The 14,958-nt window shown below is 26.0% G+C and overlaps 1 protein-coding gene across 1 annotated transcript; it reads left to right on the forward strand.

The window, feature by feature from the left end:
• Phum_PHUM417160 (uncharacterized protein) lies at positions 1–834 on the forward strand (the record flags this gene model as incomplete). Its single annotated transcript, XM_002428981.1, has 4 exons — positions 1–69; positions 274–401; positions 474–642; positions 728–834. Coding segments are annotated over 4 exons (473 nt in total), but the record flags the coding sequence as incomplete, so codon positions are not given.
• Positions 835–14,958: the final 14,124 nt, after the last annotated feature.

Genomic DNA, 14,958 nt, shown 5'->3' on the forward strand with positions numbered 1-14,958 from the left:
CCTTCCTTCTCCTCCTTCCCTCCCTCTTCGCCACTCCTCCTCTCCGCTTTTCTTTCTTTTTTCTTTTCCGTCTTTTTCAACTTTTTCATTTCTTATTTTCCTGTTACGTATATATATATATATATATTTATCATTTCCTTCATTTTTACGTGCTCCACGTTTTTTTTCAATTTTTTTTTTTCTTCCTTCTCCCTCCGATCTTTTTCCAGATTTTTTTAAGCAACAAATGCCATCTATATTTTAATGACGTCATAATAATAATAATAATTACAGAGCCGACAACAAACATAATAGGAGCTCCAGATCTTTACATAGACAGAGGAAGCACAATTAATTTGACTTGTGTAGTTTTGTACAGTCCAGAACCGCCTGCCTACATATTTTGGAATCATAACGACGCTGTAAGTTTTTTTTTTTTTTTTTATAAAAATAAAAATGGCGGAAAAATTATTTTTAATAATATATATTAATAGATAATCAGTTACGATTCACCAAGAGGTGGAGTAAGCGTGATAACAGAAAAAGGAGAAGTAACAACTAGTTTTCTCCTAATACAAAAAGCAAAACCTTCTGATAGCGGAAGATATCAGTGCAATCCATCAAACGCACAAAGTAAAAGTATAACTGTACACGTTCTTAACGGTAAGTTTCCCAAAAATAAAAAAAAAACCGGAAATAGTTATTAAATTTTAACGTATAAATAAATAAATAAATAAAAATTTTTTAGGTGAATATCCGGCTGCTATGCAACATGGAGGACAAGCTCACCATCGTTCTTCCCATTTAGATTGTTTAATTTTATGTTTGTGTCTTCTTCTTTTCGTCGCACCATAACAATCTTAAACGACAAATTTCTTTTTTTTTTTTTTTTAGTTTTTGTTATGTTGGCATTTCCGTTTGTTTTGCTCATCGGAAAAAAACAAACACATTCCTTATTTTTTTTTTTATTAGTGTAAATATTTTTTTTTTTTTGTTTAAACAAACGCTTATTCGTACGGAGAAAAAAAAAAACGTAAAACGCGACGACGTACGTGCACTAAAACTAAAAACCGGAAATGGAATAAAATTTTCTTCTTTGTTATTATCTATGGCTTTATTGAAAATTTTTAAAACGCTATAATTAGCAGAAGAAAAAAATTTTTTTTTTTTTTAATTTAGTAAAATAAATTTCGTATACAATAATTTAAAAAACAAACGATGAAAAGTGTTGTTTTTATTTTTTATATCGAACGATATATCGATAAAGCGGAAGTATGTAAAATCGATATACCGGATATGAGTATTTAAAAAACGGAAAACAATTTAAATAATGCTTGATAAAACAAAAACAAAAAATAAAAAACATCAAAAAAATAACAACAAACGGAAACCGAAAAAATTAAAAATAGGAAAAAGCTCTTTTAAAAATTTGATTGATTGATTGATTGAAAATGATTTTTAATAATACTTTTTCCGTGAGTAATATAAAAAAAAAATTATTTTTTTCATTTCAAAAAAAAAAAAAAAACAAAATGGACGACGAAGGTTTTTTTTTTGTTAAAATAAACGAACGTCGTTTAATTAATTGTTTTTTTTAATTCAATGGAATAAATTCAATGGAAAAATATTTATTTTTAATTTATAATTAAATGGACAAAAAATAAAAAATAAATGGAAAAAGAAGAGGATGAAAAATAAAAAGGAAAAATATCACAAGAGAAAAAGTTTACGACACGTAACGTTTTTTTTTTTTTATTACGAAATATGTTACCGTCAAAGCAGAAGAAAAAAAAAAAAAAGGAAAAAATTGTTTTTGAAGCCTCTGGTTGTTGTTGTTGTTTCCTCGTTTGTCGCCGCACAATTTTTTTCTTTTCATAAGTTTGGATCTAATTAAAAATAGGTAAGAAAAAAATAATAAAAATTAAATTAATTATTTGCATGTTGTTGTTGTTATCCTCTCGACTTTTCCAAACGTTTGTTATTTGATACTACCTCGCATAACATTAATATGAGCGAGATCGTTTTACTTATATTAAATATATGCGAGTGTCATTTTTACTATAGTTTTACGAGTAGTAGAAAAAAATTTTCGTGACGTATAAATCTTGTTATTATTATTATTATTATTATTATCTTTTCGGGGATTTTATCAAAATGACCGATAGTAAATGGGTCAATGACCCTTTGATAGAGGACGCCGACGGATTCAATGACGTGTTATTAAATTTTCTAAACATTTTATTTAAACGGAAATAGTCACCATTGATAATAGGAAAATTTTTTTACCGTGTGAGAGGGATAGAAAGGGAGTGATGGAAAAACTATGTGTGGAAGAGAGAAAGAGAGAGAAAGAAACATTTAAAAAAAATTTAAGGGAAGCAAACAAAAAAATGTTTTTCTATTTTCGGGTTTTCGTTTACAATTTTTTTTTTTTTGGAAAAATTTTAATTGGAATGATGACGTTTTCTCTGGAATTTTCTTCCCGATCCTCTTTTAAAATAACAATAATGATGATGATGATAATGTTATTAATAATAATAATAAATTTTTTTTTTCGATTTTTATTTACTTATCGCAAAAAAAAACGATTCGAATAATTAATTTTATTTATTTTTAATTAATTAATAAATTAACGGAAATCAAATAATAATAATGATGATGATAATAATAATGATGATGATAATAATAATAATAATAATAATAAAACGTTTCACGGCAAAATTAAATAAAAAAAAAAAAAGGAAGAAGGAAAAAAAAGAAGAGAAAAAAAAAATTTTTTTTTATTTGTCAAACGTTTCAAGATCCCTTCGAATCCCCAAAAGTATTATTATTATTTTTTTTCCAGAAAATTTTTTAAATTTATATATATATTTTTCGCCGGAAAAATAAAAAAAAATTTTCTTCTTCTTTTATTTTTATTCCAGAAACTTTTTTTTTTTTTGGAAAGAAATGAAAAAAAATTACTTATCATCCGAAATGATAAAAATACAAAATTTTTTTTTTTTTTATTTAAATAAATTATTGAAAATTTTTGTTAAAATATATACATTTTTTTTATCACGTACGAAAAGTTCTAGAATTTATTAATAATAATAATAATAATAATAATAATAATAATAATAATAATAATAATAATAATAATAAAAAGTGCAATAAAATTTTTTGTTTTTTTTTTTCTCGCACCCACTCAACGCGTTGCCAACATTAAAAACAAAACAAAAATAACAAAAACTTTGTTTAGTAATAATAATCTGGTTTTTATTATTGTAATTATTATAATTATTATTATTATTAACGCAATGTAAAATTAATTTCTCTAACGTCGTCTGCTAGTTAATTAATAATTTTTTATTTTTTTTACGACTTTATAAAAAAAAATTTTTGACGGTTCGCGTCAGTTAAAAAAAAAAAAATTTTATTTTTTATTTTTATTTCCTTTGATGTCGGAAATAAATAATAATAATAATAATAATAAATAATTTTTTTTTCGTGTAGCTGTGCGTTTCTTCTGCTTTTCTTTTTTTTTTACGTTTCATTCATCGACAACCTTTTTTTTTCCATCCTTTTTTTATTTATTTTTAATTTTTTTTTTCTTTACTTTTTACGTAAATTAGAAAAAAAAAAGTTAACGTTAAATATTATTATTATTATTAATGCGTTCGTTCTATAGCGTTCACGTAAAATTTTCCTTATACAAAAAAAAAGAAAAAAAATGAAGAAGTAAAAAAAAAAGGTCGAAAAGGTCAAAAAAGGTTCGCATCAATTAACAAAAAAAAAAAAAAATTCAAATACGAGACTCGAACGGAAGTAAAAAAAAAAAAAACTTTTCGTAATGTGACGTCACAAACACACACATTCACGTTTGTTTGTTTTATTTTTCTAATGACGTCACACAAATTTTAATTTTTTTTTTTTTGACGTGTTAATTATTAAAGAGAAAAAGAGAGGGAAGGGAAGAGAAAGGGAGGAAAAAAGGGAATTATTTTATCGAAAATTTTTTATTTTGGGAAATTTTTCCCGCCATTTTTCTCTTAAGTAATAATAATGATGATGATGATAATGGCGGTTTTTCTATTTTCGAACTAACATTTTTATTGAAATTTCTTTTCTTTTCTTTCCTCTTTCATTTTAGTTTAAAAAAAAAAAAAAGAAAGTTTTTTGAAAAAGATTTGAATTGGTACTTGTGAAAATAAAAGAAAATTTTTTTTTGTTGAATAAATGGAATAAGAGGTTTTTTTTTTTTAAAAAAAGAAATAAATCTTTTTTCTTTTTCATTTTTTTGTTTTTATAAAAGTTTATAAAAATTGTTGACCAGAAACAAAACTCAAAAGAAAAATAATAATAATAATAATAAAATGAATGAATGAATGATGAAAAGTTAAAAGGAAAAATTATTAAATATCGTCGTCGTCGTCGTCATTTTCCGGTTGTTTTATTTTCGTGGAAGAAGAAAAACATTTTTAATTTGTTTTAATTGATTTTTAATATTAAATCCGTTAGAGATTTCACCAGATTTTTAATAAAATTATGAAAGAGATAGAGAGAGAGAGAGAATAGTCGACTAAAATATTGACCCATGCGCAGAATTCAAAAAAAAAAAAATTTTCTTACAACCTGGAAAATTTTTTCGAGTCGATTCAATTCTAGTAAACGTTAACTAAAAGAGACAATTCGTCAATATAATTTTAAAAATTCAATTTTTATCATCATCATTATCATTATCACTTTTGTCCTCGTACATTTTTTTTTTATATCATCATCATCATTATTATCGTCGTGAAGAATAAATCCATATAAAGAGTGAGAGAGAATGAGAGAAAAAAATTTTTTTTTTTTTCAAGCATCAATTTTAAGAAGTAGACAGTGATACTGAAAAGACGATAAAAAATAATGGAAGAAAAAAAATGAGAGAGAGAGAGAGATAGAGGTAGGGAGTGGGTGGTAAAAGATAGATTGATTGTAAAAAGAGAGAGAGAATAGAAGACGAGCAGGAACTTTTGGTATATATAAAAACACTTCTCAATGTTCATTCACCCAAAAAAACGTCAGCATTCATCAAAAATCCGGAGATTGACTTTTGCTTGACAACAAAGCAACCATTTTTAACTTTAAAAAAAAAAAAAAATTGAAATAAATTGAATGGCAAAAATGTTTATAATATTTAAAAAAAAAAAAAAGAAAGACTCCATTTTCTTTTTTTTTTTTGCTGCCGCATGAAAAAAAAATTTTTTCTTTGTCTGGTTTTTTTTTTTTGTCTTAAACTCATTTCGATCCATTATTATCAATATTATTATTTTTTATCCCGTTTGAAAAACAACGACGAATGATTAAATACCCGTGAGAAATAATCGCAAGGAAAGGAAAAAAGAAAAAGAAAAGCGAAAAAAATTTCCACATCCTTCGAATCTTTATATATTTTTTAATATTTATGTTTTTTTTTTTTAAATTGACCAATCGCGTCGCGACGATTTTAAAAACTCATTCTCATTGGTCGAAATTTTCGTCATTCGTTTCCGATCCGTGGGAGGGGTGGGTAAAATTTTTTTTTTCGTTTGTTTATTGTGGACCCGTGCGCGTCAGGGGTGAGTAAATTTTTTTTTTCTGTTTGTTTATTTAACGATCCGTGGGGTGGTGACCCCACGCGCGAAGGGCGCGGGGGGGGGGGTAAACGTTTTTTTTATTGTCACCGTCGAGTCAGAGTACTCGATATAAGCGCGTAATCCATTGTATTATTTTCAATACGGAAAATTTATACTGGAAAGAGCTTTTTTTCCCTTTTAAAGCCAATTAAGTTAAATGTAGCGCGCGTAAAATGTTTCGTTTTAAATAAATCCAAGGCTGTCACACGTTTAAATTTGTTTTTTTTTTTTTTTTTCGATCGAAATAATCATTAATTAAAAATATTATGTTTATGATAACGACGATGATAGCGATAACAAATAAAAAACAACATTATAATAATAATTTCTTACTATCTTCCTCTTGAAATGACAAAAACGTTTTTCTCTCCCAAATACGACGTACCGGCATTTTGAATAAATAATAATAATATTTACTTGCCTTTTTTGGCGAGAGGAAGGGAAGGGGGAAGGAGAGTAAGAATGAAAGTGTTTAAAGATCGTAAAAAAAAAAAAAAAATTGTAAAAAATTCAAGAAATTATCAAAGTTTTTTTTTTTAAAAAAAAAAAAGAATAAATATTTATTTATTTTTATAGTCGGTCTTATATATATATAGGAAAACTTTTCACTTAGAAAACTAAAACAAAAAAAAATGGAAAACCACTATAAAGTTTTCTTCTCTCCCCCCTCCTCAAAAAAAACTCCATAAAAGGAAGAGAAAAAAAAACGAGAAAATACAATTTCGAAAAAAAAAAAAAAAAAATTCGTGCTTCGTTTTCAATTGCAAACATTTTAATTTTTAATTTTTTTTTTTCTCTTTCGCACTTTTTTAAAACCTAAAAAAAAAAAAAAATTTCGGAAAGTTCTGAAAAAAAAATTCCAGTTTTCTTCCTCTTCCTCTCACTCTTTGAATTTTTTATTTCTCTTACAAAATATTAATAAGAATCGAATGATAACCAAAAAACAAAATAAAACTATTAAAACGTTGTTATCATAACAAAACTTTTTGTGACGCCTTTACCCCCTCCCCTAACCTTCCCTTCACCCTCCCTCTTCTCTTTTCCCCCACTCTTCCTCTCTACAATCCCTATATATAAACATGAACGACAAAAACATTTTAAAAAAATGATGAACAATAATAATCATAATAAAAAATATAAATAACCTCATTAATTTTTAACTTTTTTTCATTATTACAAGAAAAAATAAATAATGATAATAATAATAATTTATTATTTACGATGTAATTAATAACTTAAATATTTAAATAGTCAATAAAATCAATTTCCTTCGAGTTTTTTCCCCCGTCCCCTACCCCCTTCCAAAAAAAAAGATTAAATTTTCACTTTTAGTTACAAAAAAAAAAAAAAAAAAAAAAAAAAAGATTTTCTCTTTTTAAGGGTGAAACCAATTATCTCTCACTTTCTCCTTCTCTCTCTCTCTCTCTTTCTCTCTCTCTCTTTCACTCACTCACTCTCTCTCACTTTCACTCTCACTCTCTCTTTCTCTCTCTTTATAAGCTTAAATTTCTATAAAATTCAAAAAGCTTTCGAACTTTAATCTTAATAAAGCTTTTTATAAGGGGTGAGGGAGAGGGAGAGGGGAGAATGGGGGGAGAAGGTCGCAAAAATTTTCCGGTTGTTTTGCAAAGACACCTTTTGACCCCCGTGGGTCTCATAATAATAATAATCATCATTATCGTTTTCTCTCTTTCTTTCTTTCTTTCTCTCACATTTATAAAATTCATTCGATGATTTTTAGTGAAAGTGAAAGAGAGTGAGAGAGAGAAGGAGAGTGAGAGAGAGAGAGAGTGAGAAAAATTTTCATCTTGGGACTTTGTTTAATTTATGTTGTTTCGGTTAGTTAGTTTTCATCTCATTCGAACTAATTTCTTATCCCTTTACCAAAAAATTTTATTGGGTAAAACTCAAATTTTATATAATCAGTTAAGAATAAATTATACCAACTTGATAAAAAATAAAAAAATTTAACCCACGTATTAATAATAATAATAATAATGATTTAAACGATGAAATTTTTTTTAATTGAATTTTTTTTTTGTTTCAGGAGAAAAATCAATAAATGAAATGGATAATAATTTACTTCCGCCTCGACTTTTTTTTTTCTTTTTTTTTTTGGTTAAAATGATAATAATAATATATGATGATGATAAAAATAAATAAATAAAATTAATTGTAAATATATATATTATAAATTGTGTAAAATTATTAATTTACGAAAATAAATAAATAAATAATAATAATAATGATAATGATAAAATAAATAAATAAATATTAAATTGTTGAATTATGTAAAAAAAAAAAAAAAAAAAATAGTACACGTTTCGTTTTCTTTTTATTTTTTTATTTATTTTTATTCCCTGTCTTCCCCTTCTCTTCCCTGTCTTTCCCTCCCCTTTTCCCCTCCTCTTCCCCCTTCCCTCCGCCTTTTTAAAAAATTATTTTATGGTTAACGAACATCAAACGTTTTTGTCATGAACGTATGACAAAAAAAAATAATAATAATAATAATTTAAAATATTGTTAATATAATTGCCTAATGCCACGTTTAATAATTAAACGTGTCACTAGTACGACGAAAAGAAATATTTACCATCGTAAGTAAATATATTTAATGTGGCATCGATTCTCTCCGCGTTTGTTTAAAAAAAAAAAAAATTTGTCGTCGATTATTCGTTGATCTTTTTTACAAAACTGGAGAAAAATAAATTTTTTTCATTCCAGCAAGTAAGTAATAATAATAATAATAATAATAAAACTGAAAGAAAAAAGTTTTATGAAAAAATTATCAAAAAAAAAACCCAAAAAGAGTATAAAAATTATTATTGAAAAAATTTTTTTTATTTTTTTTTCCCCCGCATGTTTGCATGTTTGTAAGTAATTTTCCAAAAAAAAAAAATCCTGGAAAAACAAAAAATTAGAAAAAAAACTAAAAAATGGCCAAAAATAATTACATAAAAAAACTTTTTTTTTTTTTTATTTTTTTGCAGTAAAAAAAAACAGAAAAGTTTTTTAAACCGCAAAATTAAATAATAAAGATAAAAAAAAAAAAAAAATGAAAATGAAAATGAAAATGAAGAAATTAAATAATTTAATATTTTGAACTTTTGACCTTATTCTTCTTTTACTTACCCCGATTCGAAGAATAATTTTTTATTAATAATAATAATAATTTTTTAATTATTTTTTAACTTCGTATATATAAACGTTTAAAAAAAAAAATTTTGTATTGGTTTTTTTTTTTTTGGAAAAGGATTATATAAATCAAAATCAAAGATGATTTAAAATTTTCTTATCCTTCTTTAAACCTCGATTTAAAGTTTTTTAGTAATAATAATAATAATAATAATAAATGTTTGTTTATTCGGATTAAAGTTTTTAATCCGTCTTATCAGTGGCGAGCACACAAAATTTAAACTTATTCAAACTTATTTATTATCGTAATAAAAATCATTAACATAAATTATTATTTAATTTATTTTTATTTTTTCTATTGACACGATAAAGTTTATTAAAACAGTTTTTTTTTGTTTTGTCTTCCGCCACGACTTTTTTATGTATAGACTTTTTTCAGGAACTTTTTCTTCCTTATTTTAAAACCGGAAATCTTTTCATAATGATAATTTTTTCACTTTAAAATTATTTTTCTCTTCCCTCTCTTCCTCTTTCTCTCTCTTTCTTTCTCTCTCTGTTTAAAATTCTTACTACACGATTTTATTTTACCGATTGATATTTTATTTCTTTTTTAAAATTCAACATTTTTTTTTTATGATTCGCGACGACCGCAAAAAAAAATTACTTTTGTTATCAATTCCAGACGAATAATTTTTTTTTTTCTCATAATATATCGATATCGTCATCATACTTTCAATCGTATAATTTAATAATAATGATGATGATAATAATAATAATAATAAACTCGGAAAAAAACGAACACATAAACGATACTTAACGATAATTTATTATCATTATCATTATTATTATTATTATTAACCTTGTCACCGTATAATATCATCTTACGTCGTTTTTAACGTCGGGAGAAAAAAAAATATAAAAAAAATATATTATTATTATTATTATTAATATTTATTCATTTATTCATGCCCGCGCGCGTGTGTACGTGTGCGTGTGCGTGTGCGTACGTGGCATTAGATTTTGATGATAATAATAATAAAATTATTATTTAGTTACCCGTAAAATTTTACGAATGAGTAAAAAATGAAAAGCAAGCAAGGAAGACGCAATAAATCAAATGATATTTATATTTATTTATATATATATATAAAATAATAATAATGATGACGACGATGATGATGATGATAATGATAATAATAATAATATAATAAATCATAAAAACAAATTTAGCTGGCAGAGCTTATGCAAATAAAGAGCCAAAATAGGAAAATGTAGAAAGAGAAAGTAAAAGGAAGAAATAACCCCCCACCCCGTTCTCTTTTCTTCCTGTCCCTCTCCCACCCCCCACCTCCCGGAAAAGGCTTATATGTGTATATACGCCTTCTGGGAAAATCTTCCAAGGACCATCCCATTCCCCGTCCAGAATTTCTCCTCCAGCACATCCTCTTTCATCCGCGTTATAAATATTATGTCAAACCAGATGGTAAAAATGCGATATATATATATATATATATTTATAAACATCACATTATATATATAAATATATACATGGTATAAATTAAATTAAATTAAAAAATGAAAAGACTGGAGAAAAAAAATTGGGAGGAGGCTGGAAAAAACTGGAACTGGAATAAAAATTTTTTTTTAAAAAAAGTTTTTCTCTTCCGTTTGAATTCAATCGCGACGAACGAAGAAAATTCAAAAAAAAAAAAATTAATTTCTCCTACCCCTCCTACCTCTTCCCCCTCCCTCCTGAAAAAAGAAATTTTTAAATTATTATTATTATTAATACGTAGGGGAGGAAAGGGATGGGAGGGGAAGGAACGATTTGTTTCGGTGTATAAATAAACGGGTTTTTTCTTTCTAAATAAATAAATGCGAGGAAAAACGTTTCGGTCGAAAAACGTATTTAATTCCACGTTATTTTAAAAACCGGAAACAGATTCTCACGTTACAGTCGTCGTCCACGTTTTCGTAAATGTTTCGAAAGATTTTCATAACTCTTGAAAATTTATGATTTATGATTCGTGCAAACAAAAACATATATATATATATTTTACTCTCCATTTTCGATCCATTTAGATACGTTGACATTTTTTTTTTTTCTCGATGAATTAAAACGATTTTTGTCTGTCGTCTGGAAGAAAAACAATTTTATTTTCGAAAATGTTTTTTCGTTATTACCTTACCCCCTACCGTCCCGTCGTTTCGTCCGCCCTCCCCTCCTCCCTCTCTTCCTCCTTCTCCTTCTCCTATTCCCCCATTTAATTTTAATAGACAATTTTTAATGATTTAATTTTAATAATATTAAGCAATAAAAACAATATGGCGTCTTTTCGGTTTTTAAATTGCTTATTTCTGTCTCTTTCCTTTTCCTTTTCCCCTTCCCTTCTCTTAAACATTTTATTGTTTCGACTTTTAACCGTTAAGATTACGATTCATTTTTGTTTTTCAAAACCAAAAAAAAAACTTTTTTTCGAAAAAAAAAAAATGTAGGAGGCAGCGATGACCGGGGAGAAGTTTAATCTAGAAGGCTGTGGATGAAAAAAAAAATAAACAAATAAATTTAAATCGTTTCGAATATTTGAAAAGACACATTTGAATTATTTGCGCACGATTTGTTTTTTTTTTAACGATTTTTTTTTGGAAAAACGCAAATTTTTTCATTTAAAAATTTTCTCCAGTCTTGTGATAATAATAATAAATAATTACGCGGCGTAATCGTTAAATTTCTATCGTGAAAATTAATCTGAAAAATAATTTTTTTTTTTCTTACCAATGTGTGACGATTTCGAATGATGTATATATAAAATGTAATATATAATTTTTTTTTCCATCCGTCTTCTGCTTTTTTTTTTCTTCTTCTAACTTATGTAATGCACTTCTCTCTCTCTCTCTCTCTCTCTCTATCCATCTATCTCTTTCTTTATATAATTCGAAAACTTTTTCACGTTTCTTATTAATATCAATCAATTTTTTCTTTGGTTTTTCTTAAAAATTATTCACCAAAAAAAAAGAAAAAAAAAATTGTATTTGTTTGTTTGTTTCTTTCGTTTGTTGTGTAATTTAACGATTGTTTGTTTGTTTTTAGTTAATAAAATTTTTGCTCTTAAAATATAATTTTTGTACTTAATAGATATACATAAGCTTAATAATTACAGAAATTATGCTTTCAAATCATGAATATGATATAAGATAGTTACGAAAAGAGAAAGATATGTAGAGAGAGAGAGAGAGAGATATAGAGAGACTGAGGGAGAGAGAGAGGGGGGATAATAGTAATAATAATAATAATGTGCACACGTTTATAATTATGTAAGATAAGCTTGAAAATCTCAAAATATCTCTTTTTGAAAATAAAAAAAACAAATTTTGAAAATTTTGTGTGTTTGTTGTTTGTTGTTTGAATTTTCTCTTCATTTCTCGCACACACACACACGCGCGCGCGAGCGTTTATCAATTTTCAATTTATCTCTCTCTCTTTCTCTCTTTCTTGAGAAAAGAAGATAGATAAATTTTGATTAATTGCTTTATTTGCTAAGAAATAAATTCAAGGCATAAGAAGTAATGTACCGAAAATAAGTTTTTTTTTTTCTTCATTTCTTCATCTACTTTCCCCTTCCTCACTCCCTCCCTCTCTACCTCTCTACCTCCCTCAAAAAAGAAATTTTAAGTGCGTGAAAGTAAACAGTGGTGACGTAGTCGGTAATAAATTTTATTACGCAATGTAAAAACACCCAATTTACTTCGCCACCTTTTTTTTTTTTCCAAATTTCTCTCTAATGCATCGTTTTCAACCCTTTAAAATTAACACTAATTTCAAAATTTTTCCCTTCGTTCACCCACTCCCCCCATCTTCCAGCTCCTATGTAGCTTTCTCCCTATGTAGCTTTTTTTACGCAGCATCCGCCGAAAAAAATTATTTTCTCTTTATCGTTTTTTAAACTCATTAAACCCAAGTCGAAAATTCGATTCGTTAACTCCAAATATTTTTGTTAATTATTATGAAAAAACAAAATGAAATCGTTTCAGCCGTCACGACGACGACGGCGACGACGATGATAATGATGATGATGATAATAATAATAAACGGTCGAAATTTATTATTATTATTATTATTTTTCCGCTTCGATGAAACTCCGATGAATTTTTTTTGTTTTTTATGTTGATTAAAAAAAAAAACAAAAACCGAAAAAAAAACAAGCGGAAGAGGGAGAGGAGGAGATGGGAGGGGTTAAAAGAGGGACGGAGAAGGGAGGGGGAAGAGTAGGGGGGTTAGCTAATGCACTAAATGCAGGTGCAAATTTCCCATAGGGTAGGGTAATATAATACTTAAAACAATAATAAAATATGATTTTTATTATGGATAAGTTAAATGATGGCTTAGATTTTTAGAAAACAAACAATGGGGAAAAAAGAATATGATAAGGTTGTTGTTGTTGTTGTTGTTGCTGTTGTAAAAAATAAAAATGTTTGTTGTATGTACAAAAAAAAAAACGTTTCACGTTCGAAAAAAAAAAAAAAACTGGACCGAGACATGAGAGTTGATTTTTTTTTTTTGGGGAGTAAAAATTCTCAATCGCACACAATAACGAACAAGAAAATTTTTTTTTTTTTTTCAATTTTTCCAGTTCCAGTTCCAGTTTTTTCCAGAAACGTTTAAAAAAAAGTTCTTATTTTTTTTATGAGTAAAAGACTTTTTAAAAATCCCTCTCTCTCTCTCAAAAAAAAGGTATTCTAAAAAACTTTTTTTTAAAAAAAATAATTTTTAAAAGGGGGGAAGGTGGGTGATAGATAAAAAATTTTTCGGCGGTAAAATAAGATATCCTAATATCGTATATATTAGAAAAAGGTTGAGGAAGTAAAAAAAAAAAAAGGTTAAATGAGAGAGTGAGAGAGAGAAAGAGAGAATGATGATGAGAAAAAGAAAAATATAAGAGAGAAGAAGAAAAAAAAAGGAAAGAGTGTTGGAAAAATATAAAAAAAAAAAGGAAAAAAAAAAGAGAGAGAGAGAAAGAGTGATAGGAGATGATGAAAGAGAGAAAGAGAGAAGAGATGATGGGAGAGAGAGAGGGAAAATATGTTTAAAATCCCAAAAAAGGTTGAAATGATTAGAAAATCACGCGAAAACATTTTTTTTTCTTTTCGTTCGAATCTTTATTTTTTTTCTTCTTTCTTCGATGAAAATTATTATTATTATTATTAATCAAAGAGTGAAAGAGAGAGAGAGAGAGACAGAAAGAGGTTGAATGCGTGGGTGTACATACGGAAAATTTAGGGTGAAAAAAAACCTAACATTCGATACGTATAATAAATTCTTATTAATTAATTTAAAATTCTTTTTAAAAAAAAATTTTTAATTATTTTTCTATATAAATATTCGACGAATTTTATATTTATTATTATTATTATTATTATTATTATTATTGCTATAGTCCGTGGTTTTATAGCGCTATAAAGAAACGTAGCGGAGAGAGAAAAAAAAAACAAACACTTTGCAAACTATTTACGTTTAATTAATTTTATTTAATTTATTATTATTATTTCTCTTCTTAATTTTCGTTTTCTTATACATATATATATATATATATATATTTCCTTCATTATTATTATTATTATTATTATTATTATTATTATGTACACTTTAACGTCTTCTGCTTTTTCTTATATAAACCTACGACGACCACCATAAAAAAAAAAAAAAACTTTTTTTTTTCTCTTTTTAATATAAATTAATGACAGACGTTCTCGTTCGAACAAATTTATATAAATTAACAAAAAAAAAAAAATTTTTCCTTTTTTTTCTTTCTTTCGTCATCGTCGTCGTCGTTACGATGATAATAATAATAATGACGATGATGATGATATTGATTCGTTTCTCTGACTTTAACATAATAATTTATTTTTATTAAAAATCCTCCTTCCTTCCCTCTTCTCCTCTCTAACTTCTTCTATCCCCCCATTTTCTCCGATTTAAAAATATTATTAATTATTTATTATTATTATTATTAATGATGACGATTACGTAATAATAATGATAATGATAATAATAATCACAGTCTTCGTAAAATCATTTTAAAAAAAAAAAAAAAAAATTTTTTTTTTAATGACTTATCAGAAGTTGACGTTCGGGTTAAAAAAAAAAAAAATTTGAAAAGTAATAATAATAATAATGATGATATATGACGTCACATAAAAAAATCGT

Source organism: Pediculus humanus, genomic scaffold (assembly GCF_000006295.1).
Source record: "Pediculus humanus corporis 1103172108185 genomic scaffold, whole genome shotgun sequence".
Classification (NCBI taxonomy): domain Eukaryota; kingdom Metazoa; phylum Arthropoda; class Insecta; order Psocodea; family Pediculidae; genus Pediculus; species Pediculus humanus.